This window comes from Fundulus heteroclitus, chromosome 4, assembly GCF_011125445.2.
Source record: "Fundulus heteroclitus isolate FHET01 chromosome 4, MU-UCD_Fhet_4.1, whole genome shotgun sequence".
Taxonomy (NCBI): Eukaryota; Metazoa; Chordata; class Actinopteri; order Cyprinodontiformes; family Fundulidae; genus Fundulus; species Fundulus heteroclitus.
This window is the reverse complement of record NC_046364.1, coordinates 27212134-27239791: the sequence shown is the minus strand read 5'-3', so window position 1 is coordinate 27239791 and position 27658 is coordinate 27212134. Positions and strand designations below refer to the sequence as shown.

The 27658-nt window shown below is 43.8% G+C and overlaps 1 protein-coding gene across 2 annotated transcripts; it reads left to right on the top strand.

The window, feature by feature from the left end:
• Positions 1-233: 233 nt before the first annotated feature.
• On the top strand, positions 234-25678 carry LOC105925682 (AP-2 complex subunit alpha-2). 2 transcript variants are annotated; one of them, XM_012861648.3, is made up of 23 exons: positions 234-462; positions 3621-3689; positions 5111-5253; positions 5454-5647; positions 6030-6159; positions 10137-10238; positions 10324-10432; positions 10636-10786; positions 11146-11314; positions 13578-13715; positions 13798-13980; positions 14797-14894; positions 15183-15414; positions 17049-17225; positions 17380-17469; positions 20203-20336; positions 21739-21821; positions 21998-22087; positions 22713-22836; positions 22927-23043; positions 23232-23301; positions 23499-23633; positions 24992-25678. In XM_012861648.3, exons 1-23 carry the CDS (start codon positions 396-398, stop codon positions 25067-25069), a joined length of 2883 nt encoding a protein of 960 aa, XP_012717102.2. In that variant the 5' UTR covers positions 234-395; the 3' UTR covers positions 25070-25678. The 2 variants fall into 2 exon arrangements, with proteins under 2 accessions (XP_012717102.2, XP_012717104.2); XM_012861650.3 differs by lacking the exon at positions 17380-17469 and having other exon boundaries at positions 235-462.
• Positions 25679-27658: the final 1980 nt, after the last annotated feature.

The window sequence follows — 27658 nt, the reverse complement described above, 5'->3', positions numbered from 1 at the left end:
ACAATTTCATTACGGCAACACACAATGAAGCTAAAGATTCTTGACATCATGGTACTCTACTATCTAATAATAGTTCATAACATTTCAAAAACAAATATTCTGTGCATTAATTTAGGCCCAACTTGCTTTCCTTTGGCATAAAGCAGCAGCTGCATTGTCAGAAAATGTGCTTGTTTGGAACGCAGCCCTGAGCGTGGTTTGCTGCGGGGGGGGGGGGGGGGGGGTGTCGCCTGCGCTAAACGGAACGCAGCCGCAGCAGTCAGACCTGTTCCTGTATTTCAGCGCGTGCAGGGCTGACCGTGTAGCAAAACAACTTTAGGACAAAGTTGCTCCCGATAAACCGAGGCGTCCATATTCCTCCCAGAAACAGCTCGCGTTAGGACGGAGGGAACAAAATGCCCGCGGTCTCTAAAGGGGATGGGATGCGTGGCTTGGCTGTGTTCATCTCAGACATCAGGAACTGTGAGTTTGTTTTGGACCTTTGCGGAGTGAAGCTAGCGTAAAGTAGCCGGTGTGACGTCGGGGGTGGACAGCGGCCGCTCGGGGTCTCCTGTGGAGGTCGTCAGAGGAGGCGTTCGTACCGGCGGAGCGCGGCTTTTCAGCGCAACGCCGCGTGCTTTAACTTTGCTCCGCGGCGGCTAGCTGTTAGCTCCCGGAGGCTAACGCTGAGTTCGGGCAGGGCGTGGACCAAACCGCTCCCCGAACAAGATCAAATCTAGCCGGCAAAAAAATGCAACAGGACGCCTCAAAGTTGAGGGGTTTTAACGCGCTGTGCGAGTCCAGGTCAGGCTGCCGTTTCGCCAGCGCTGTCTAACGCAAATACACCTGAGGTTTTCAGTTTTGAAACACGTTATTATAACAAAATAATGCAGTGAAAAAAGTTGCATCCACGTCTAGAAACTCTTAAAACCCGCTATGATTGTCGTTGGTCTGTTTTCCAGCCCCTCACATCCTGAGCTATTCCAGGTGACTGAGCCCAGGTGTAGCCTAGATGGACCTGTTACCATGGTGATTTAGTCCCAGTCTGACCCGGGAGAACAATTCCTGGCGCTTTCCAGTTCAGATGCGATGCTTATGGTTAAAAAATAAGCATATCATTCTGAGAAATGATCCCTGAGCTACAGCCCATGGTCCCAGAGCTGACTGGGACCCCAACAACCCAGTAAAAGCCCCCCAGGTTACACAGGCCCACATCTAGAAGCAGAACCCACTGAATAGCATGACAGGACATCTCGTTTACATCTTGTTTACCACTGTTAGTCTGGTCCTAGACACCTAGAACCTAGAAACAACCATTTGAATTACAAGTTAAATTCCGTGTAAGTGCAAACCTACTTGGCAATAAACTTGTTTCTGGTAATATCCCACCTCAAACTTCAAAATCCAGAAAGTTTCCCATCAGAACGGATTATTTTTCTCTCTACTATATTCATTAAAAAAAAAAAAACAGTTGTATTTGGTTTAAAAAAAATCGATTTGCTGTTAATGCTGCATATTATTGCGATAATATCTTTAAATGGTGTAAAAAAAATAATGGCTATAGTGAATAAGCATATTTATCTCTCTAGTCTAGCTTTACATTTGTCCAGCGGTCCCTCTGGGCTTTGGGATGCCGCTCGGTTTTAGGTAGGAGATGCTAAGATACTGTAACCTACCAAAAAGGCATCCACGCAGTCCACATTGCACATAGTGATGTTATGAAAAGGACTGTATTGCTGTAGTAAATGTTGCAGCTGTGGTCTGGGTGTTAAATCGTTCAATCATCCATTTCTACGGGACACGGGCCTTTAGGATGCCTTTCTGTCTGCATCTGTCTTTAATTATTTAAAAGGGGCGTTGTCCCTCTTCGTAAAGGGGAGAGAGAGAGCGAGAAAGAGAGAGGCGCAGAGAGATGTGTTGGTGTCACACAGCTCTGCAGTCAAACTAGATTTCACCGGCATTTCAAAACAAAGACAACATAATTTTACAGATGATATTTGAAATAGTCTTCAGCAGCTTATATTAGTTAGTTTGTACTAAAGCTGACCTTAACCGGAAGTATTTTTTAATCCATGTTCCATGACATATGTAGAACTGGACTCATTAAAACAGCAGCTTTACTGTCATTTATTATTATTATTATTATTATTATTATTATTATTATTATTATTATTATTATGATCCATCGGTCCATCTATACCCTCTTATCCCTGCTGGGTCAGGGGTCAGGAGGTCAACTGACAACACACACGCACACATCCTTGTTTTAGATGCTTACTGAGGACCTTGACCTCCATTGGGTTCTGTTCACTTTCAACCTTTTCTATGGGCTTACCCTGACCTTAACCCTAAACCTAACTGACACCTTGGTCCTGAACCTAACCCTAGCCCAGAAAAAAAGTCCTCACTTTACTAGGAAAATGCTCAAAACATGTTGTCACTCAGCTGCAAGTACAAGAACACACACAGCTAATGATTTAGAGAGAGCAATTAAGCTAACTGTCATAATTTTAAATGGACTGAACTTATTTAGCGCTTTTCCAGTCATACTGACCACTTAAAGCGCTGTACACTAGAGCCACATTCACCCAATCGCACTCACATTTATACACCAATTAACTCAGGGTTAAGTGCCTTGCCCAGGGGCACATCGACATGTGATAAGGGGAAGCTGGAATCAAACTCACAACCTTCCAGTTCCAAGATGACTGCTCAACCCATCAGGCCACAGTCACTTGAGCTCATTACTACTATCATTATTTTTATTAGTAGTATTAGTAGTTATATTAAAAATCAAATGAAATGACCAAATGTAAAGTCAAAAGTCATTACAAGCAAATTAAGCAGCACTGTTCCAAATAGGGCTGTGCGATTTTTTGCCAAAAATCAATATTGTGATTTTCAGCCCTAATTTAGACTTTTTCTCTGCATTAACCATAAGCCTGTAGATAAAGATGTTTGTGAACGAGAACTACTTAAAATCAGAAATGTAACAGTTTTTTTTTATTAATCAGAATATTATTATTATTCAAGAGAATAGCTTGTTAAGTCGGACAGCAATCCTTGTTGAACATAGAAGTGCAACAAACAAGTCTATGTATTAAACAGTTTGACTGGTACGTAATGCTGTGGTGAGATTCCTGAAAGTTTCTGGTAAAAAAGTATTGATTATATTAACTTTAAACCAAGTAATAAAATTAGATTATCTCACTGTTGTAACTCTCTTCCCTTCCATGTGGAGGCAAACCCACTTTAAACATATTTCCGACACCTAAAGGACGCGTTTTAACCATTAATTGTTACGTAGCCAAAGATCGAATACCCCGGCGATTCGGAAATCTTTTTTTTTTTTCATTTATTATTTTATTACAATTTTTTTTGCAAATGTGATTAATTGACCAGCCCTAGTTCCAGTACAAACCACTTCAACAAGCAATAGAAAATGTTTATCCAGTCATGGCTACATTTTATATCTCGCTACAATTGGAACCTAAAAATACCTATGAAGGTATCATTGACGTGCTAAAACCATCCTGACCTCCCTGTTTTCTAATTTGCCCCCAGTGACGCAAGAACAAGCTGGAAGCTGATTGGTGAACTGAAATGTTGTCGTTTTTTTTGTTGTTTTTATCCATTTGCAGGTAAAAGTAAGGAGGCAGAAGTGAAGAGGATAAACAAAGAGCTGGCCAACATTCGTTCCAAATTCAAAGGTAAGTGGAGAGCTGCAGCTGTTTGAAGAAATCCGCGAGAAATTCTAAATGACCATGCATCAGACATAGAAATGAGACATAGTAAAAATAAAAAGTATAAATAATGTTTCTATACCTGTACGTTCCAGATTGTCTTGGATGTTTTTAAGGACAAATATGTGCATCACACATGTAATGATAAAATAATGAGAGCCGGTTGGATCTCTGTCTGCTGACTGAGCGTTGCTGCAGGTTCCCGGGGCAAACTGCTGCCTCTTCAGGCTGTGTTCAGGGACAGAGTTAATATTTACACCTTTAGAGGAGATCGTTTGTCTCTGTCATGGCGAGGCGACGACGCGTTAATAAAGACGATTTTAACCGCGGTGAAATAGTTTCTATTCTCGGACTTAATGCTCAGCTTCTAGGGTTCCCCCTGGGCTCCAAGCTCCGAACAGACCACTGCTCTCTCTCTCTCTCCGGCTGCTTAAAATCGTTTACGTCAGCCGTTACCAGGCAAGAAGCACATGTTAATAAAATCGATTTTCAGCTGCAATGAATATATTTATATTGGTTTGGTTTTTCGACTCACTCTCCGGCTGACCGAGCCTGTGTCAGAGCAGCCCAGTCTCTCCAAGGAGACCGCTGCCTCGCTTTCTAGTTGTTTTTTTTTACCCCAACCATGGCAGGAGCGAGCCAGGAGAACTTGTTCCTACAGACGATTTTTAACGGCAGTGATATTTTTTTATCGGTTGGATTGCGTGCGTCTACCAGCTGCTCTGTTCGGCTGAGGGAGCGTGCGTCTTAACCGAGCTCCAGCCGCTTTCAGCGGGGGAACTGCACAGCTCCCTCAGGTGCTCTAAGTCGGACTGGCAGCTGGGAAAGGCAGACAGACGCTGCCTTGGACCGCAGGAAGTGGATGGATGGACACTTCAGAACCAGCCTTCAGTGGGAAATGAGAGGAAGCATCGATATATCTGCGTATCTGAAGCAGTGCGTCTGGGAAAGCTTTTCTTTTACCCTTCATTGTTTGAATATAATAAAAATATATTTTAGTTTGACCCACTCTGATCATAATGGTCCTTAATATTAATGTGCCATTCCTCAGTTTTTCTGGACTTCCTCAGAGAGAACCTTGTAATTTCTCCTCGCCCCTCGGCCAGTCAGCACGGTTTGCTCTTTAGCAGAGCGGCAAAAACCCGGGCTGGGCCTGAAAGAAAGCGCTCCTGAAACACTCTAAAGTGAGCGGAGCGGGGCTGGTTGTTGGCTGAAGCGTTGCTAGCTTGGGCCATCGTGGTTTGTGGCTGCGTCTAAAGATCTAATGTTCTCCTGCATGATGGCGTTACCCAGCAGAGCGGTGGAGTCGGTGATAACCCTGACAAGGAAATCTGAGTCTCTCTAAACACATCCTGCATCCGTTTCTGTTGTGTGTGTTGCTGTGTTAGGAGACAAGGCGTTGGACGGCTACAGTAAGAAGAAATATGTCTGCAAGCTGCTCTTCATCTTCCTTCTGGGCCACGATATCGATTTTGGACACATGGAGGCCGTCAACCTGCTTAGCTCTAACAAATACACCGAAAAGCAAATTGTGAGTATATTCTTGGCTTGTTTCGGCTAACATCTGAGCTCCGCCTAATGGGAGCAAAGGTTATGACCTGTCAGAGACGAAGTAGTCGCTGTGTGTAGGCCCCACTTACAGGACAGGCATAGAGAAAACAGTCTTCACCAGGTTTTGGCTCCTTCAGGCATTTCCTTCCATCGCGGGGCTGTAATCCGTGTTTCTTTCAGGGCTACTTGTTCATCTCGGTGCTGGTGAACTCCAACAGCGACCTGATCCGTCTGATCAACAACGCCATCAAGAACGACCTGGCCAGCCGTAATTCCACCTTCATGAACCTGGCCCTGCACTGCATCGCTAACGTGGGCAGCAGAGAGATGGCCGAGGCTTTCGCTTCTGAAATCCCCAGGATCCTGGTGGCCGGGTCAGTACCACACCAAGCTCATACAGCAGGCAGCGCCGTTCCACTTATCGGCACTTAACTCAGGGTAACTCTGGAGGAGCTGCAGACATCTAGCTCAGGTGGAATGTGTCGACGGGACAGGTTCCCACCGTCCCCTCGGGACAGTTTTCTACAAGCCAGCGTTTGGGAGAAGGTGCTTCGATCAGACTAGACCAGAATGTAACAATCTGACCTGCATGCAGATGTTCTCTGGTTCTGCTTTTTATTGTCTGCCTTGCTGGTCGTTGGGTTCCTCGCTGTTATTGGTAGCTGCAGGGGGCGACTGCAGAAATGCTCACAGTGTTCATCTTGGTTTTTTATTGATGCATGTTCAGGAGACTTAAGCATACTGTGTCTTTGCCAGGGACACCATGGACAGCGTGAAGCAGAGCGCCGCGCTGTGTCTGCTGCGGCTCAACAGGACCTCCCCTGACCTGATACCTATGGGGGAATGGACCGCCCGCGTGGTCCATCTGCTTAATGATCAGCACCTGGTAAGAGCAGACGCACTTTAATCTGACGCCACCCGACTTCTGCTCAGTTTTTCTGGAAACAATTCAACACCTACACAGGAGTCTTTGTCAATTGTGGTGGCTCACACTGAGCAACCTGCAGTTGGAGCGCTGCTGTTTTTAAGGACATGGAGGCCCGTCCTGGTAGGCCAGGGGTCGGCATCCTGCGGCTCTTTGAACCCTCTGATGTGGCTCAGCTTGTGAAAATAATTAAGTATTTCATTAAAGTCTATTTTATTTTAGTTCAGTTCGTTCATTTTCAAGATGTAATTCTATGAAGATTATGAGATCTTGTAAAATCTAAAATATTTTAATATTTAAATATTTAAAACAGCGGTTTCCAAACCATTTAGCCGCACACCCCCTTCAGTGTCCTAACTGGGCTGACGCAAAAAGAAAAAAGAAAATCTGTTGCAGTTACAACAACACAACCATCATAACAAAGTTTATGGAAATAAAATTAGAACCTCATTTGAATTAAATGGCAATATAGTTGCACACACCATCCACAACAGGATCCTGAGGATTTTCAGGTGCATCGGCGGCTCCGCCTGGACGCTTAGATTGGTCACACCTCCACAACCTGAAACGTCTCTGAAGCAGAGACCATCCAGGTGGATTCACGGACTAACCTCTGATGAATTTATGCCGCAAAATACAAACAAAAGTTTAATTGGATTTGTGTCCGATGACAAGCGAGAGAGAGAGAGAGCGACACTTTGGTAGAGCAGCACAGAGTAACAGCAACAGAGCGCTCCATAAAGCTGTTATTAATCAGAGAAATAAAAACTTTCACAGCGGTTACATCCAGCAGGTAAACACGCCCATGGTAACACACCTCAGCATCAGTGCTCGTCACCGGTTCAGGTCTTTTTTTCGGAGTTAAAAATGTTTTGCTGCATGCTGAAATGTTACGTCATTTTCTCTGCAGTCGTTCATTGATTTGTAGCACAGTAGTGTAACACAGTATAGTTTGTTTATACATAGCACAAAGGCAAAAAAAAAAAACTGTTCTATGCACTGCTATTTCATTTCAAATTTCAAAAGGGTTTTGTGGCTCCCAGTGTTTTCATTACTGTGTGAAACGGGTTCAAATGGCTCTTTGAGTGGTAAAGGTTGCCGGCCCCTGTCCTGGGCGCATGCTGAGTCAGATGCAGATGGATGACCCACCCGTCCCTGTCTCTAACCTAGGTGGTTAGAGGCTGCTGCTGGGTGCGAGTGGAGTACTTGGTCACCTGAATCATGACCAGACTGCTGGGTAATCTCTTTGGAATGTGTTGGAGGACGAAGCTGTAAACACCGGGGAGTTGATGGTCTGACGAGCGTCGTTATTTTGTCAACGGCATCAATACAGCAGATGAACTAAGTCACAGCTTCCTTCAGCCATTTCACAATAAGAGGCTTGAGCCTATATTCCCCATTCTGAACGTCAGACCTATCAAAGCTAAATAAAAACCACCAGTGGTATCCTCTCTGCTCCTGAAAACTCCAGCCTCTCAGCGCTGGCACCATTTGGAGCTTTCTGTTGAAGAAAGTGTTTTTATCGCTGGTTGAAGCAGTTCAGTGTTGGATGGCTCATAGAAAGGAGGCCCTTACGTACTGTAACGTACTTTAACGTACTGTAACGTACTGTAACGTACTTTAACGTACTGTAACGTACTGTAACGTACTGTAACGTACTGTAATGTACTTTAACGTACTGTAACGTACTGTAACGTACTTTAACGTACTGTAACGTACTGTAACGTACTGTAATGTACTTTAACGTACTGTAACGTACTGTAACGTACTTTAACGTACTGTAACGTACTGTAACATACTGTAACGTACTGTAATGTACTTTAACGTACTGCAACGTACTTTAACGTACTGCAACGTACTGTAACGTACTGTAATGTACTTTAACGTACTGCAACGTACTTTAACGTACTGTAACATACTGTAACGTACTGTAATTACTGTACTTTAATGTAACGTACTGTAACGTACTGTAATGTACTTTAACGTACTGCAACGTACTTTAACGTACTGCAACGTACTGTAACGTACTGTAATGTACTTTAACGTACTGCAACGTACTTTAACGTACTGCAACGTACTGTAACGTACTGTAATGTACTTTAACGTACTGTAACGTACTTTAACGTACTGTAATGTACTGTAACGTACTGCAACGTAATGCAGTGGCTGGATTAAACTTGCTCAGGGCTTGGTCCTGCCGTGTCTCACTGGAACTGATACGCCTGTCTTTAAAACAAAACCAGGCAAAATTATGCAGCGTATTACAAAGCTGGCGGGCCAACAGCTTTTACTCTCCCCCCACCCCCCTCTCCTGCCAGGCTAAGCGTTGCTTGTTTATCTCAAATGCCTCGATGTCTGATAGCGACAGAAAACGGTCAGTAAAGTTCTCGTCTGGGAGAAGACCTCCCGCTCTGAACGAGCTAACGCGCTAGCTGTTGTTAGCTGGACGCACATACCTCCGTGCCCCTTCCAGCTGCATGACGCAACGCTCCTTGCGCATCTCCCAGAAACCTACCGCGACATCTACGGCCAGGATTACACCATTTCCTGAGGGAAACCCTGTCGTAGGCGCAGATCGTGCAGCTGTTCCACTTATCTGGTACATGCATCCTGTCTTGGATTCATTGGTTATGATGACGTTGATGCATCAGCCACTGTCCATGACCTTTGGACCTTTGTTTTTTTCTGTTGGGGTCTTAGGCATGGCTATAGTTTAGCTTCTCTGCACCAAAATCCCTTCTCTTTTAGCACATTTCAGACAGTTCACTTGCAAACACCAACTCCTGTTGCTTTTGCTGGGCTTTTTCTTTTTTCTAGTCTTTCTAGTTTAATATTTTCTGTTCTGATGCTTTAATGTTGTTTTAGACTTCTTAAATGTTTCTGTTCTCCAGGTTTTCCCTTTTGTTTGTACTTGAAGCACATTTTAGACCTAGCTGACTAGAAACAACTAACAACCTTAACTGTTTTACCTGCTTGAATGACGTTTCTGGGTTTCAGCTGAAATATCTCAGTAGGGTGAGATCTATGTTTCCTCTCAATCTTCCAGCTAGTTAAGGTCTCATTTAGCTGCCGACACATTTGAAGATTGAGACTTATACAGGTGTTTGTTTTTAGGAGCTAGAATTACAGTAGGTTCAACAAGCTTCACTGAAGTGGAGGGAATTCATCAAGTACTGGTGGGCTAAAAATATCCAATAAAAAATAATCACAAAATATTATATCGGGACACTTGCTGCACTGTGAAATGGAGGAGAGTTTAGTTTTTTTTCCCCTTGGGGAATCCCTCAGCTCGCTTTCTGATTGTCTACACGGCACATTCAACAGGCTGCATGCTCGTTTGGACACCACACACGGCAAGATATCGGGGCAAGATTATCCAACATGTTGAATATTCACAATTTGAGATTACGGTCCTGATGTTCTACCGAGTGGACCCGATTGCTCTTAACACACCACACACGGCAGGAATATATTTTAAGATTATTTTAAGAGACGAGCCGATAATCGGCGCCTCTCGGAAGGAGGAGATCAGGGCGGAATTTGGGCTAAAAATCCTGCTGAGTGAACCAGCCTTAAGATTACAAATCAAGGAATTCACTTTGGTGATAAGATGCTACACATAGAGCAAGATACAGCTGACATAAGTATATGTAGAAATATATAATATGAAAGGAACTAAACAAATGCAAGTTGTATTAGAATGACAGGAGTAGTAGAAACATGACAGATATTTATATGTTTACTATTTGTCAGTATTCATTTTGCTCTAATCAAACATAAATAGTCCATCTGCATCAACCACCTGTTCTGTTGAGCCACATTTGCACCGTTCTTGAACTGCAGTGGGCTGGCCGCACACAATATGGCTCTGTTGGTATTTTCTCAGCTCCCTACGAGACTGAGACATTGAGACTGTTTCCGTGTGCTCCTGTCTTCAGGGAGTGGTCACAGCAGCCACCAGCCTCATCGCCACTCTTGCCCAGAAGAGTCCTGATGAGTTTAAAACCTCCGTGTCTCTGGCCGTGGCCAGGCTCAGCAGGGTGGGTACCGCTCTGAAGCGTCTCGTGGCGTTTTGTCCCCGCTCAGACCTCATTTCCCCTCCTGCAACTCTCTTGTCTTTCACAGATCGTGACGTCTGCATCCATCGACCTGCAGGACTACACATACTACTTTGTTGCTGCGCCGTGGCTGTCCGTCAAGCTGCTGCGCCTGCTGCAGTGCTACCCTCCACCCGGTAGGGTCCAATAATGTCATGTGTTAATGGGGTAAAAAGAGACTTTTTGTTAGAAAACGCCTGCTTTGGTTTAAACTCTGTAAGCTTTAGTCCTTACGCATGTGTTAACCTGCCCAAGAACAGCATCACTTCCCCACTCAAGCTCTTTGTGATAAATAGTTGAGTTAAAAAAAAGAGTGACTAAATGTGATTGGCTGTTGCAGAGGATGCAGCGCTGCGGAGTCGTCTGACTGAGTGTCTGGAGACCATCCTTAATAAAGCCCAGGAGCCACCAAAGTCCAAGAAGGTGCAGCACTCCAATGCAAAGAACGCTGTTCTGTTTGAAGCCATCGCCCTCATCATCCACCACGACAGGTCCGTCACTTTCTGCTGAGTCATGTTGGAGGAAGAAACGCATTAGGAACCTTGAACAGCTGTTTTATTGGTGTTCTTCCTTTCTGTGTCTATAGACTGTAAAACTTTTAGTTAGCGATGAAGTTTTTCACTGTTAGGGGTATGGCTTCCATGGCTACAGGTGTATTAAAGCAGGAAGCCAGGCACTCAGCACGGCTCCTCTAGGCTAATCCAGCCTGACTGTAGATGAGAGTGATGGCGTACAGATGGAGAAGCTTTCCTCTCCCTCCTCGTCGCTGCGTCACTCGTTGACATTCAGGTGGTGAGATGTGTGTTGAGATGTGAGCGTTGATTCCATGTCGTTGTGTGTCGTCTCTCAGCGAACCCAACCTGCTGGTGCGAGCCTGCAACCAGCTGGGCCAGTTTCTGCAGCACAGGGAGACCAACCTGCGCTATCTGGCTTTAGAGAGCATGTGCACGCTGGCCAGCTCCGAGTTCTCCCACGAGGCCGTGAAGACGCACATAGAAACTGTCATCAGTGCCCTGAAGGTGAGATTGAGTCCTTTCTCCTTTCTCCCTCCCTGTCAGCCTGGAAGGGATGGAAAACACGCTCATCCACAAGGAGGCCAGGTCACAAAGTTGGTCTCTGCTGTCAGCTTACTGCTGTTTTTCAGTTCATTGCAGGTCACTGTAAAAATGTTTCTAATGTTTTATAGCTTAATCAAACTTGTTAAAGGATTTCTATAGGTAGCTAAGCAAAGAGCAACGTTTTCCAATGTTCTTTAAATTAGATTTTTTTTATATCATCTTTTAGTGTCATTGAAACATACATTGAAACATACATTACAACGAAAAAAATAACTAAAAATAAGTACAATTTTCTTGAAATGAATGTATTTGTCCTTGGTTTGAGCAGGTAAATAAGATTTTTTACCAATGGAATGAGTATTTTTACCCCTAAAATAAGATAATTAGATATACTTCACTTGAAATAACATGATGGAGATGAATTGTTCCTATTTTAAGTACAAAAAATCTTATTACATTGGCAAATAATCTTATTTACCTGCTCAAATCAAGGAAAAATACTCTGATTTCAAGAATTAATTTCTTATTTTGAGTTATATATTTTGCAGTGAAGTTTTAACTACTAAAATTGTCTGTAGGAGAAATAGAAAAATAAAAAAATGGAATTTGGAACCTCAGTCCTGGTTTTATATCTAGGACTGAATTATCACACAACCTGAAAATAGAATTTCTTTGAAATTTGGCATCATTACTCATAACTTTCTACATCTGGCTGCCATATTGTGACGTGACTGGTCTCTGGCTCCATATAGTAGAAGAAAAATTCAGTAAGGAAGTCTAAAGCTGTTTAACACGGCTAAACTTGATAAAAGCATCATTTGAATAGCAGAAGTGTAAACACAAAGCAGCAGCTGATAACAGCCGGACAAGAACTAACAGAGACAATAATGGAGGCTGCCGTGATCATGCCAGGCTGCATACTGGCTCAGCTGACACCAAACATTTCCAGGCTGGCAGGAAGCTCACACAGAAGCTTCCCCTCTGCTCAGCTTAAAAAGGGAAGTTTGGGAAAAAGCTCAATGTGTTTGTCACTAATTTCACAAATTGAAACTCATATTTATATCACTCATTTATTTATTTTCCAATCCTTATTTTGTATGATTATGGCTTACAGATAGCAAAAAAGCAAAAATTTTGTCTTTTTTTTTTTCTGAGCCACTGAATTTCATCATATGTAAGACATAATCATCAGCATTTCAAGAAATAAATGCATAGAATATTTCACTCTGTAATGAGTCCATTTCAGTTTTATTTTCTGAAATAAGGGACAAAAATATTGAAATTATGCACGACTTCCAGGTTTTTGGAGGTGTACCTATTATTTTTTTCCTGTACAGTGAGACTAACTCTATGGATCCATCGAATAAAATAAACGAAAGCAAATCACTTCTACTAAGAGCTCTGTGCTAATCTGGACGAGTTTTTCTTCTTAGAAAATGATGCTGAACAGGTACAGCTTCATAGCATCAGATAACTAAATGGGCGGAGCTCCGGGGCATTAACATTCATTGAAATGGGCAGAATTGGAAAGCAGATGATGAAATGAAGTTTCATAATATCGATTATGTAGATCAAAGCTGTTGAGCTGTGAGGGGCTGGTATAGGTGGGAATGGCGTTCTTTAGACATGTCTAGAATGGATGGAGTCTGAGCTCTACAGGCTGAACAGCTTTCCTCAAGTATTCACATCTCTTACTTAAACATTTTATCCCCTTTCAACTCCAACCTACAGTATGTTTTATTGGGATCCTATGTGAAAGATTTCATGTGATTTCCAATAGATAAACTCATCCAAGAGGTTTTTAGAAAGTCAAACCTGGAAGTGTGGAGTATTAGTGGATGTGACGCCTTTTCTGTTACCCCTAAAAACAAAATAATCCAGCACAACATGTTGCCTTCAGCAGTCTTCAAATGAAATAATGAAGCCCACTTAGTGACAGATAACTTAGTGGAGATGTTTATAGCAGGGTGGCTACGCTGCCAAGACGGTTTTTGAGGTGGGCATCTTGATTTATTGAACTTATTGATCCTCACTGACGCTCCTTTGAGATTCTGGAGGATTAAAATGGATGTTTTCCATTTGGCATCTAATCTACTATCTCAGTCTTCCTGATCACAGCCATTCATGTTTCCTTCTTAACGCCGTATTGTGGCTCAGTCTTCAACAACTCGAGCTGCCTTACAGTTCAAAGTTGAAACCTTTGCTTCACGTGTCGTCTGTGCAGACCGAGAGAGATGTGAGTGTCCGCCAGCGGGCCGTCGACCTGCTCTACGCCATGTGTGACCGCAGCAACTCCAAGCAGATCGTGGCAGAGATGCTGAGCTATCTGGAGACAGCAGACTACTCCATCAGAGAGGAGATCGTAGGCCGTCACAGCACACATGTTCACCATGAGCTCGCTCAGAGGAAGCTCTTCTGCTCAGCCCCTGGACTCTCGCCCACAGGTGCTGAAGGTGGCCATCCTGGCAGAGAAATACGCAGTGGACTACACGTGGTACGTGGACACCATTCTCAACCTGATCCGCATCGCTGGCGACTACGTGAGTGAAGAGGTGTGGTATCGCGTCATCCAGATCGTCATCAACCGGGACGACGTTCAAGGCTACGCCGCCAAGACCGTGTTTGAGGTGGGCACCAAGATTCAGGGCGTCACCGTTTGTGACGGAAATAAAATTCACATTGACTGCAGAAAGACGGGCGCACTGAATATTAGCTTTTCTTAACCTGAGTAGGGATCGTTAAAGATTTATCGATACTACTACTCTTAAAGGGACCCAGGATTAGTTGTAAAAACAGACTTTGATTGTGAAATGTCTATTTTAGATGTAAAAACTATGCAATAAAGACACTGTAGGATATTTACTTTTTATACATTTTAATAACATTTTGTCACACGTAAGGGACCATTCTGTTTAAGCTGCAATGCATTCTGGGTAAATGACGTATACTAGGTCCTTTAGCGCTAGCTCTGTCCAGCCAAAACAGCAATTACTAATGTTAAACCTTTTCAGTTTGAACCAGAGTACGTTGAAATTGATGACAATGTAGTAATAATAATAATAATTGTTAAACATATTCGGTACCCATCCTTACCTGTGAGCCGTTATCATCAAAATTATATTACATTGCTATTAGATTTCAGACCCTGACACTAGCTACGTTTACATGGACAAAAGTAATCAGACTAAACGGACGATCGGAATAAAAAAAGCGTCATGTAAACACACCAATCAGAATATTATGATCGGATTAAGCTCCGTCGGAATGAAATTGTAGTCTAAATGAGAGGCGTGGTTTATGCTGATTGATGATCCCATCTACGTGCATGTAAACGCTTGTTTGAGCAGATGTAACCAGGACAGCAGAGAAACACGCTGTTTCTGCTATGTGTGCGTTTCTTACCTGACAGAAAATCTTCTTCCCTTCCCTGTGAACCTCTGTAGGCCCTCCAGGCTCCAGCCTGTCATGAGAACCTGGTGAAGGTGGGAGGTTACATTCTTGGAGAGTTTGGGAACCTGATTGCTGGTGACCCACGCTCCAGGTACCGAAAGTATAATGCACAGATGTTTAAATGCTTTATTGTTATACCTTCAAAAACCTAAAGACAAAAAAAATTACAATCTGTTCAGACATCTGTTTTTGTGTGGCAACAAAAATAGCTCTATTTTTCTCCTTGCTTATTTTTAACCCAGTCATTGTGGAGTAACTTAAGATAACTCAAGATAATTAGCTCTAAAAGCAGTTTTTAATGTTGCAGTGAAAAAACCCTTTTCTGAAAGCAGCTGACTTCTCTTTAAGGTTTCTCTGTTTCTGACCTCTTCGTCTTCAGCCCTCTGGTCCAGTTCGATCTCCTCCACTCCAAGTTTCACTTGTGCTCCGTCCCAACTCGGGCCCTGCTGCTCTCTGCTTACATCAAGTTCATCAACTTGTTCCCAGAGGTCAAAGGCACAATCCAAGATGTCCTCCGCTCGGACAGCCAGCTCCGCAACGCTGACGTGGAGCTTCAGCAGAGAGCTGTGGAGTACCTGAGGCTCAGCTGCATCGCCAGCACCGACATACTGGTTAGCAAAGAATTCAGGGGGGTGATCAGACTTTGCATGGGTCTGGGCCTTTACAGAGAGCGTCAGTGCAATGCAAATGCTGAGAATTAGACCATGAGAGTGGAGGGTTCTCTCCTTTGGGACGCTTTTACCAGAATAACTTTGTTTCTCTCCAAAGTGTTCAAAACCCTGTTAAAATTCTCATTCAAAAATGACACCATTAATCACTTCAGAACTTTCCCCCATATATTGTGACACTTATCCAGTGCAATTAAGCTGTAATATTGATTTCATGACTTAAAAAGGGGGCGCCGCCTTAAACTCATACTTGGCTTAAGGACCGCTTGGTTTAGCTTTCCAGTAACGTTAGGTTGCTTCTTTGATTGGCTAATTTAGATTAGACTGGTTTGTTCCTTTTTTCTTCCTCTTTTTATTGCTAATAATTGTGTGTAACTGTGTGTTTGCTGCTGTCACGCTCCACTGCGGGTCTGTAGAGTAATTCTTATCTTCTCTGCACAGCTGCAGCACTCTGCCAACCTTAAGCTTTAACAATAGTACGCACTGTACAGGGTAGGGGTGTGAGCAGCACATACGCCAGCGTGACTGATACTGCTAAGACACTCCCCCTGGCTCTGATTGGTCGTTTCTGACCGGGAGTGGTGTTTTTCTGCAAATGGCAGTGGGACCACTGGGTGGAGCCAAAGGAGCTGAGATGTTTGCACAGATAATCTGTCTCATATTTTGCTGTCAGAACATAGTGACCGTTTTAACAAATGTGTAAAAAAAAATGCATTTCTACAAAAGTTACCTACCGCAGCTTTAAGAGTTGGGCCAAAAGTTCAAGTGTGATTTAATCAGACCCTAATGCATTGTTCCCTGGGGTCTGTTGTCGCATGTAAAACCCAAACAGCACTGATCAAATATTCCTGCAGCTCCGTCAGTCCTGCTGTTTGCCTCTTGGTTTTGGGTTTTTGCCTTGGAATTTTTTTTTGTTCTTCTCCTGAGTGATACTTTTGTCCAGTGAGATCCATCTCCTCCTTTGTAATGTAACTGTGAACTGTAGCTTTAGCTAAAGCAGGGGTTCTAAAATAGTGGGGAGCCATTGCCCTCCCCTGAGGGCAACGGCTTTGATAGTAACACAACGAGGTAACGTAGCTATGTCTGAACAGTTCTTTCACTCTTCAGCTGAAAAAGCGTGAGCACCACTGAGCTAAAGGATGCAAATGTCTGAAAATGTAATTTAATGTCAGACTAGCTGAACTGTATCAGGTTCTCTCCATGGGATGCTGGCTGTGAACTCAACAAGGCTTTGAAAATGTATCTATGCAACCAGTTTATTGCACCTTTTTATTTTTATATATTTTTTCCTCTAATGATTTAGTTTTTTAAATGAATGCTTCATTAAACTTGTCTTATTATATGTGGAAAAGTTTTGAAATGACCTTTATAACAGAGCTTCTTGTGGATCTGTGTAACTGAAACTCATTCCCCAGCAAAAGGCCAACGGTGCTCCCCCCCCCCCCGTTCAGTTCTCACTCAGATTAACCGCAAGGAAGATTTAGGTTTCAAAAGAGACCTGGTAAATTGGAAGTGGGGTTGCAAGTAGAGGTTGTTGGCCAGCTCCCATGAGTCTTTAATTTTCTCTGTGCCTGCAGGCCACAGTTTTAGAAGAAATGCCTCCATTCCCAGAGAGAGAGTCGTCCATCCTGGCCAAGCTGAAGAAGAAGAAGGGCTCCAGCAAGCTGCCTGACCTGGACGACTCCCGACGGACCGTCAATGGCAGCAGCGAACACGCTGAGGACACCGAAGCCGTAAACATAAACGTAAACCAGGTATTTCATCATACATCACACGTACATGCTTCATCTGAATGCCTGGGGGCTTTGTCCTGTTCTCCCTGATTTCCACCGTTCTCTCCTGTTTTCTCTGTGCTTTTCAGTCTCTAGTTGTTTTTCTCCTCTCCTTTTTTGCTTTTCTGTCCATCAGACTTGTCGCTTTCTGACGGAAGAGCTTATTTCCACAGACAGACCCCACCCCACCTCCTGTAGCGCCACCATGCTCCCCACCAGAACCATGGTATAATACACGCTTTCATTTTCACTGCTGTGTGTATCTTGTCAAACTCTTCCATCTCTCAGTCATACTTTGCCTTTTCACACTTTTCTGCATGCGTGTGCGAAGCGGGTACAGACGAGATGGGTGGATGAAGGAGATACATGTTCCTCTCTGCATCATTTCATGGAACCTTTACAGGGAGGCTGCATGTTTTGCAGAAGGTTCCCATCTTTTGGCCTCTTTCTCCTCTGGTCATGTTTAAGGCTGCTGCGGGGGACCAGGAAGTGGGAGTGAGGATGCAAGGGAGCCTGCAGTGCTTAGCAAAGTAGTCCCACCTGTAGCGTTTGTCACATTACAACCACAAACTTTAGTGTATTTTCTACCAATATTATGTGAGACATCAGTATAAAGTAGCTACATGCAAAGGCATTTTTCAAAAATGCTGCCTTTAGAAATCCCTTAATTAGTAAATAGTTCGCTAGTGTGTAGTTACCACACATATATGCACTAATCCAACCATGTCCTCTTTAGTAAAACACTGTATTTAATTTTACAAAAAATAAATATGTTCCCCTCTTTATACATGTATATTTAAACGTCTTCATTGAAAGCAACGTAAATCCAAAGTCAAAAGCTTGGAGAACAAAGCTGATTCTGGTTCTGAAACGGCATCATGAAGACCAAGGAACCCAGCAGACAGGCCAGGGAGAAGGCTCTAAAACAAAGTTCTCAGCTTTTTAACATTTCGTCACTTGTTGATTGCTAATCCAGGCTATGAACGTCTCATATAGCACTGTTCAATTCCTAATGCTATAAATGGAAAAAGCAAACCCTCAGAGGTCTGGCCTTCCCAAAGCTGGATAGATCCACTGCTGTGGTGGAAATCTAGTCATAATATTACTGAAGAAACCCATTTTTTAAAACTACAGCCATAAGAGGTTCTGTTGTTCCTGTTGTTCCTGTTGTGTTGTATGTGGAAGAAGGTGCTTTGGTCATAGGGGACCAGACCAGATCGTTTTGACCTGCATGTAATAACCGTGTGGTGTAAAGCTAAAGCCGGACATACACTGCACGATATTTTCAATGGTTGTACTCAGATAAAGCTCAAACTGTACGACGCAACCGCAGGGGTTAAAAGTTCACAGAACACCATATTCTCACACTGTACGGCTCTGATGCGACCTGACTGCTCACACTGTACGTCCAAAAGCCACATGTCGGACTCAGCCCCGTAGAGAGATGGCGCTTGTCGGACTCATCTGTCCGGAAGCCAAACGTAAACAGTAGAAGAAGAAAAAGGCGGAAGTGTTGATGCTCACTGTTAAATATGAGGCTCACTGGAACGAAACGCTGCCTTGGCAATTCTATGGGTTGCTCCTCCGTAGTTTGACTCCTCCGTAGTTTGACTCCATGTCACACGGACCGCCGTCATGCTTCTCTCCGCTCTTATGTTTTCATCTGAGAAGAAGATGAAAACTTGTTTGTTTGCACATGCTCAGTGCGTGAGGTTGGGGGGGAATCGGTTCGTAGACGCTTCTAGCTCTGCCTTAATGGCAGGATGTGCTCACAATCACTCACAATGGCCGACTGAATTTCAAGCATGTTCGATTTTTATGGGGAGGTGGTAATGAGAGGCTAATCTCCCATCATTACCACCTGTATACTACACGACGCAGGACGCACGATGCAGCTGAAAACTGGCCCAATCCAAAAGATTCTCGCACGATTGAAGAATTGGCCCTAAAAGGGCAAAAAAGGGTACAGTGTACGCCCATCTTAACAACGTTTACTCACCGTTCCCACGGGGAAGAGTGGTGGTGCCAGTATTATGCTGTGGAATTGCTTTTCTGCAGCAGGGAACGGCTGGTCAGAGTTACTGGGCCGATAAATGCAGGACAGTCCTGGAAGAAATGCTGCAGAAGACCTGAGGCTGGGGTGAAGGCTCACCCTCACCCTCCACCTCCAGCAGAACAGCCATCCTAAATATGCAGCCAGAGATACCAGGGGAGGATTTAGAACACAGCAAATTGGAATGGCCTAGTCAAAGTCCAATCCTGGAGTGGTGCCATAAAATGAATTGAAGTTTGCGGTAGCAGTGTGACAAAATGCAGAAATGTTCAGTGTAATAAAAAGCATCAGTCAGTAGATGTGTCTATGAATGTGTTCTCTTCACTCTGACATGGGAGCTCTCCGATATAGTCATATAATATGCAGCCATATTCACAACATGACAATATTGTTGAAAGACCTTTTAATTCAGGGGCCCACCAGAGCTTTCCATCCGGCCCCCAGAATATTCCTGAGTTCAGGAATAATGTAGTGATGAGCCTCATCAGAACACATATTCTAATGTGTTGAATACGACGATATGCAGCTACTGCAGAGTTGTTTGAACTGACGCTCAAAACTTTCAGAGAAAAATCTTTGGAACACAATTAAGCCTCTTTCCCCCAGACTTTGATATGGACCAGAAACTAGATTGAGAATGGTTTAAAAAAGAGGCCAAAATCCCAAGAACCAGCTTAAAATATTGTAATGAAACCTCAGAGAGTAATGACGTCAGCACAGTGATGCTAATTGTTGTGAGGACCACCTACAGCCCATCAAGCTGCTCCACAGTCTCAGCTCCTCAGCTTGATCTGCAGTCAGTCAGTTCCTGGCCCAGTGGTGCTGCAGTTGGGGTGGTTTTTCATCGGCGTCACAAAGCTGTAGTGTTTATATGTGAACAAGGGTTTGATGAGGTCTGTCCTGCAGGGTCCCATCCACACCTCTACGGACATCCTGAATCTGAACTCCACCCCTTCATCGGGAGCCAGCCTGCTGGTGGACGTCTTCTCCGACATGGCCAACCCTGCGCCCACAGAGGGGTCAGAGGATCATTTTCCCAGGTAACGCTGTAACCAGGGCTCACCGGGGGAGACGGACATCAAGCCAAGAAAGTGTCAACTAGAACATTTAGCAGTGGCTTCCATTATAAGCCTGGTGTGTTGTCCCACTGCGTACAAATCAGCTGCAGCGGCAGAACTGACTGGTCGTTGCTGGGAGCCGGTGATCCTCAGGAAGATGTTGGTAGATTATTAGACAGCGGGGTCGGATGTCCACCTACTAGTAGTAAGCCCTCCAAAAACATCTGAAGGTTGCCTTTGGCTCTAGAGGACACTTTGTCAGCATCTCTGCTCAGACAGCAGACCAGACTTCTTTATTTTTAACCAGACACAACTTGGCACTTTTGAACCTGATAATGCTTTAAAAGAAACCATGATTAAAACGGGTTTCATCAGGCCTTTACCCTTCAAACGTTTTGCTGCTTTCTACCAACAAAAACAGTTAAAATATGTAAATGACAAGCTAGTGGAAAGCCATGATTTGGATTAATTAGGGTTAGGGTCAGCACAAACAGCAGCAAGATGGCAGAGACCAGGGTGCAATGACCTTGTGATGATGAAATGAACACGCTTATTGGCCCCTGATATCATCTCCCAACATTCAACATGTTTTAGAGGACTTTATAACAAGATGAATGAGTGGATATAAATAGCTTTACAGTGTTGGTGCTCTGAACAGCTGCTGCTATCTTCTGTGTCGACAAAAGCCAACAAAAAAAAATCAAAACTTTGGTTATTTTGTGATCATTTCTGCTTTTTGCCCTAATTAGAGGCATCAATTAACTGATCATCAGAAAGTATTTGTTTTAGCAGTGACTGAGAAGCATTTAGGTGTGTGTGCTGCAGAATAATGCCACTAAGGAAATATATTCTAAATAACAGGCAGTCAGTCACTGCTGTCTGTCTGTTAGGAAAGGGACAAAAGATTATTAAACAACAAGTCTACCATTCTCCAGTTAGAAAAAAAGGAAACCTTTCCAAAGACTATCCTGAAGCGGCTGATGCAATGTTCAGAAATGACACACATACACAAGCTTCATTCTAGGCTTGATAGGCAGGAATGGCTTTTTGTAGAGCTGTCAGTAGAATCTGTCTCTTCAAATGATACAGTACAAGTTGGGTTTGCTAAGTTGGATGAGAATGGACCCCTGTGGACGGATGACATGGAGGCAGAGATGTCCTAACCTGAGCCAAAGCGCTTTAAGTCTGCAGCCTTCTGGTTGTTCTCACCATGGCTGAGGCAGAGACCCCATAAAGCCCACATTTTTCCTCGGTCTCGTCTCCCCTATCTGCTTCGGTCCAGAGGAGATGGAGTTACCATACAGGCCATCAGTTCTCCTCAGCTTCCAGCCTGAGCAAGTGACAGCACTGTCATAAATAATAACGCTTTGCTTATACATTTTAGGTTTGTGTGCAAAAACAACGGCGTCATCTATGAGAACCAGCTTTTACAGATTGGACTGAAGTCTGAGTACCGTCAGAACCTGGGTGAGCCTCTGCTCTGTTCCCTCCAGCACTCTGCAGTTCTGAGATTTTAGGCTGGAGGTTTTAAAACCTTAATAAGGTCTGAGTTAAGATTAGTGGCTTATGTAAACGTTTGAAATGTGGTTGGAAGGAAATGATCCAAAAGACAAATATCTGGTTTACTTTCTGTCTCCCTGCAGGTCGCATGTATGTGTTCTATGGCAATAAGACCTCCACCCAGTTCCTCAGCTTCTCCACATCAGTGACCAGTGATATCGTCCTCAGCTCTCATATCCTCTCATCTGCTCCCTGACCTCCCTGATCTTGGACTTGTTGCTCCTAGCTGCTCCCCAGCCAATGAGCACTTCTGCTCTCTGGGAATGCCTTACATGCTTCCTGGGGGGTTGGACCGGTGCCTATATCCAGTGGTTATTAGGCGAGAGGTGGGGTCCATCCTGGACAGTCCAGTCCAGCATTTCCATCCAGAACCACATGCATTTCACACCTAGATCTTTTTTCCCCAACTTCATTTGCTTTGTTAAAGATGATGGTTCCCCACCGTTCACAATGCGCTGAACCGTTCACCCACTTTTACTACCGACAATCCCTCCCCCCCTTTAGTGGTTCAGTGGGCTACATTTCCATTTTGGATCCAGGGGACTTGTTGTGTCAGGAAGGGCATCTGGCATAAAACCTCTGCCAAGTCTGTGTGCAGCCATTACAACAAAGACCTGCTGTGGAGACCCCTGACCAGGGGAGCAGCTGAACCGGCTCAGCAATCTCCCAGGAGGCTCTTTCATATTTGCTCTGCTGAATGCAGATGGATGGAGTGGCTTCTTTAGACAGGCAGTGTATCTATGAGCTGTTGGTTCTCCTTCTGTGAGTATCTGTAGGATCCTTGACCAGCAGCCTCACAGCTCAGTGTCCAGGCCAAGCCTGTGGATCCGCTCATCGAGGCCGGAGCTCAGGTCCAGCAGATCCTGAACATTGAGTGCGTCTCAGATTTCTCAGACGCTCCTGTACTCAACATTCAGTTCAGGTTGGTAAGACCCTGCATGTCTGTCTGTGATCCTTGCTGCTGCTCTTTAGTTACTGACCTGCACCCTTGCTGCTGTGTGTGCGGGAGCAGATATGGTGGAACTTTGCAGAACATCGCGGTCAAACTCCCTGTCATGCTAAATAAGTTTTTCCAGCCCACGGAGATGGCGTCCCAAGACTTCTTCCAGCGCTGGAAACAGCTTGGAGCGTAAGCCTTCCTTTATCTTCACATGCTTCTCTGAAGAATGAATATGTGGCATCCACTGTTTGGTTTTAAGCTCACGTGTATCAGTTGCCTACAGATCAGTGCAACAAGTTGTACGTCTGAAGAGGGTCATGTAACAGCCACTGTACTCGATGGGGATTTGTTCTAATACCATTTCTTTGTGTCTTCAGCCCCCAACAAGAGGTGCAGAAAATCTTCAAAGCCCAAAACCAGATGGACACAGACGTTACCAAAGCCAAGGTAAATGCTAAAACCCACGAGTTTTTCTGAGACTGCAATGACAAGCCTCCTCTGTATAGATAATATAATAAAGCTATAGAAAGCTGCCTTTAGCTGCTGCTAGCTGATAAGACACAATAAAGGCGGTAACATCAGTGGATGTTTTGGAGAAAACCTCAGACCTACTTGTCTGTGCTCTGCTGCTTTAACCCCATCAGCTGTTAGGTTTCGGTGTGGCTCTGCTGGACGGCGTGGATCCCAATCCTGCAAACTTTGTTGGAGCTGGAATCATCCACACCAAGACCACTCAGGTGGGCTGCCTGCTCAGGCTGGAGCCCAACACACAAGCACAGGTAAACGCCCACAGACACGCCAATAAATGCTGTTCCTTACTAACAAACGCAGCTCATGCTTTCCATTTTGTTGGGTTCCAACCTCAAAGACCATCGTTTTTTTTTTTGGGATGACAGAGTTGAAGTGGAAGGAGAGTGATGCAGGGTTCACCAACCTAACGCTATGCACGTATTTTTATGTGTATTGTGTTGTTTTGTAGCTTCTGCCCGCTTTTCTTCCTGATTTAGCTTCACCCATCTCCCCGTCAACTCTGACTAGCTGCCCTGTCCCCGCTGAAGAGCGACGTCCCCTCTGCTTTCATTTCCCATGAAACTATGGTGCAACGAGGTGACGGTCGCCGGCCCTCCTCCGGTCAAGCGACCGGCGAAATTTGTGCGTGTAAAACTTCGAGCTCACACAGCTTGAACATTTTTCAACAGGAATATTGAAAAATGTTCAACTGTGTCGCTGTGGCATGGCACTACAACCAATCAGCGAAGGTTTCATTGATAGACCAATGAGAGCAGAGTACGCTACGCACATTTTAGCTATGGCCGACTTTCCTATAGTATGACCCTTCACGCAGTGATAGTTCAGATACACATAAAAAGGCAGCTGTATGGGAACTTGTTAGTCCCAGGGAGACGCTTTTCTTTTCATTTGTAGACTTTTCATCCTGGACGCCTTGTTTATCACAGACTGCTTTGAAAATGTCAAAATCCCTCCAGTTCCATGACCAATCCGATTTCTTGGAGACAAGCAACTCTTTAACACTGCCATCGCTGTGACGTCTCTTCTGACTGCCAGCTGTCGCTGTCGTTTGAAGCTCCCCGTGTGCCGAGTCCATTAGACTGCCGCCGCGTTCTCCCCTTTGGAGATGACGTGTCCTGATCTACAGCGTTGTTGTCTGCCCTGTGCAGTGATTTTGAATGTTTTGCAAAAAAAGTTTCAGTCTGCATCGATAAGTACCCCTTTTTGTTTGTGTTTTAGAAAAAGACTGAAAACCATATTTCTTTATCCTTCTGTTTTATAATGGTGCAATAGTTTTTATCAGTCTGTCACAAAAAAACCTAGAAATCCGTTGATCAATATCAGAATCGGCTTTACTGAGTTTGACATAAACAAGGAATTTCACTTCAGTTCCACTTTGCTCTCAATAGAGGCTTTATAAGTATAAAAAATAAAAAAAAATTTAAGGTTTATCTAAATATTCAGATAGACAGTGTTTTTACAAAAGAGGAAGACTAGGTTGAATTAGTGGATGTTTGGGTTGTAACATGACAAAATGGCAAATAAAGCGATTTGAACTGAATGAATAGATCTGTTCCCTCCCTCCCATGGACGCTGTAACTGGGTGATGTGTTTTTGTGTGTTTCAGATGTACCGCCTCACACTCCGGACCAGCAAGGAGTCCGTATCTCAGCGGCTGTGTGAGCTGCTCTCAGAACAGTTTTAGACACGCCACAGCTCCTGGATTTTTACCCTTTCTTACTTTCACTTTAGATCAGATAGAATGTGTTGTACAGTGTACATGCTTGTTGTATTGCCATGCTTTATATCCAACTGAACTGAAAAGTATTTTTTGCACAAAGCCCCAGTAACACGTCACAGCTTTAAAGCCGCCTTGCGTGTGTCCTCACACTGTGAGCACCTTAGCTGAGGTGCTGCAGACCGAGCAGGAGGCCCAGAATGCTCCTCTGGTCCTTCTGCAGCTCTGTCACTCCATCGTTTGGTTTGGCTGCTGCCTTCAAGCACTGATGGGACTGAGCTACAGGTACTTGAGAGGCTCGGTCATGTGTTTGGTGGTGCTTCTGTAATGTTTCACACGACTGTTACGCAATCGTTCTGCACTTGTTGGCTTAACAAATTAGATTGCACATGTAGCTCACAGAGAACGTTATATCAGAAGTCAGCACTTCACCAGTTTAATACATGTTGTCTCAGGAGGAACACTTGCTCTTTGGTATTTATATATAAAAAATATTTTGTATGCGTCAGTTTTGTTTCCAGTTTGAAAAGATTTGATCACCTGGAGTTGTTTCTATAAAGCATTATACAAACATTGTGACGGAAATAATCTTTATATCAAGTTTGAGAACTATCACATAACTTTTGCAAATGTCTATACAGAACATGTAAGGAAGGCCTATTGTTTAAAGGGAGCATTTGGATTTTTTTTTTTAAGATGGGCTCTATTGAGAAGTTATGAGCAGTCAGCATTTTACCTCCAGTACATCACCATTAATATATTGTTAGTTTTTATTTTGCATAAATACTGATTGTTTTTCCCCCCCAGAGGCAAGCAAAGCTGTTGCCGCTTTAAAAACGTGCTTGTAGCATGAGCATTTCACCTCTAGACACCATATATACCAGACAGATTCAACCATGATGTGACCCAGTATTCTCATGCTATTCTATGCAGGCTCTCTGTCTGGGCTGATGAAGGTTTGGCATGTTGAGTTCTCGGACCGGGTCCAAGTGATGGCATCTGCACCTAGTTTCTAATTAATTCAGCTTAACTACTTGACTATTTAGGAGCAAAAAATAAATAAGGCAGGGACTTCAAAATAAAAGTACGTCATGCGGACTCAGTTGAAGGTTGAACTCGACCTTTTATCCCAACATACCCTCACTGTACAGAACGGGGTGCTTCAGAAGTGACACGCACCCTTCAAAGATGTGACAGGACCTCTCCATTTTTCTCTGTTCAGAGTGACGTTACATGGTGTTTTCACATCAGCTAGCGTGCATAAAAAGATTGGAGACCGTCTGAAAGCCGTTTTATGATTGTACAAAGCGCCATCATGTTTGCTTCATGCGGAGGAGGTCTGGTTGATTATACTGAAGACCGTGTTGGGTACCAGTCCACTTTTCCGTGTGAAAAATGTTCAGCAAAACAGTAACACAAAGTTCTGTGAAGAGGAGGAAAATGGTGTTGATCGGAACTAGTACATTGTTTATGTCAAACGATCAAAATCAAATAATAAAATGAAATCATTTTTGTAACTGAGGATAAGCGGCTACCATTTGCTCCATATTTTCCATGGGAATGTCTTCGTGACACGGTGGACCAACACTCTCTTCTGTTTTAAACCACGATGCTGCAAACATGATGGCCGTTTGAAGCTTTAACATATTAATATTTGTTAGTGAATGGGGTTCACAGGAACCATGGCAGTTCTGAAATTGCACTGGATTCAGGTTGGTTTTGCTCTTAGCTCGGTTCTGCATCAGCCTCTAAAGGTTCACGCGTTTTATCCAACCTGAAGGTGACCGGCGTTAGCTCCTGCAGGGAAGATGCTGACTGGCTGCAACCTTTCAACTGATCCCAACTTCCCAAAGATCTAAACTGTTTTTATTCTCTAACTGGCTGTCCACACCAAGAACAGGAACTGATGGTTATGATAACTAGTCCTTTAAGCCTTTTCTAGTGTTGAAAGAATGAAAATAGCATTTGTCAGTGTAGTGATTGGAGTTTGTTGTCGGTGTGGTCGGCCCTTAAAGCACTGCCGCATTCAGGGTTATGATGTCCAAAGCATTTCTTTTCAGAGTAATGTCCAACTAGAAATATTTCACTACTACAGTCACCCATTGGTTATCTATGTCTTGGATCTGCTAAAAGAGTTTCACTCCGTTATAATAAACATAACTCATATCTGTGTGAGTATGACTGGCTGCAGCATTATAGGTAAACTTCCTCTTAAAAAAAACTAAAGTAATTTTATGCCATTTCTGCTCATTTTGACCAGATTTTTTCCTACTCTGCTGAACTAAAATCAAAACCGTTCCACTGTTTATGGTGCTTAAAGCTGAATGTGGTCGCTGCCTTTGTTGATGGCTTAATAAAAACTGGTACTGATCTTAGCCAACTGCTCGGGGTAGAGAAGCTGAGCTCTGAACAATGCTGTGAAATGTGTCACTCTTTACATTTTGGATCATCAGTCATTTCAACACGAGACAAGCAAAAGGAAAAAAAAATATCCAAACCAACTTAGCCATATGTTAAAATACTCCTGTTGTTCAAATAATGAATGAACTATGATTG

Coding starts and splice junctions, on each gene's coding strand:
- LOC105925682 (XM_012861648.3), top strand. CDS start 396: ATGCCCGCGGTCTCTAAAGGGGATGGGATGCGTGGCTTGGCTGTGTTC. Junction 23,044..23,231: donor CGCTGGAAACAGCTTGGAGC/GTAAGCCTTCCT, acceptor TTGTGTCTTCAG/CCCCCAACAAGAGGTGCAGA. Junction 23,302..23,498: donor CAGACGTTACCAAAGCCAAG/GTAAATGCTAAA, acceptor TAACCCCATCAG/CTGTTAGGTTTCGGTGTGGC.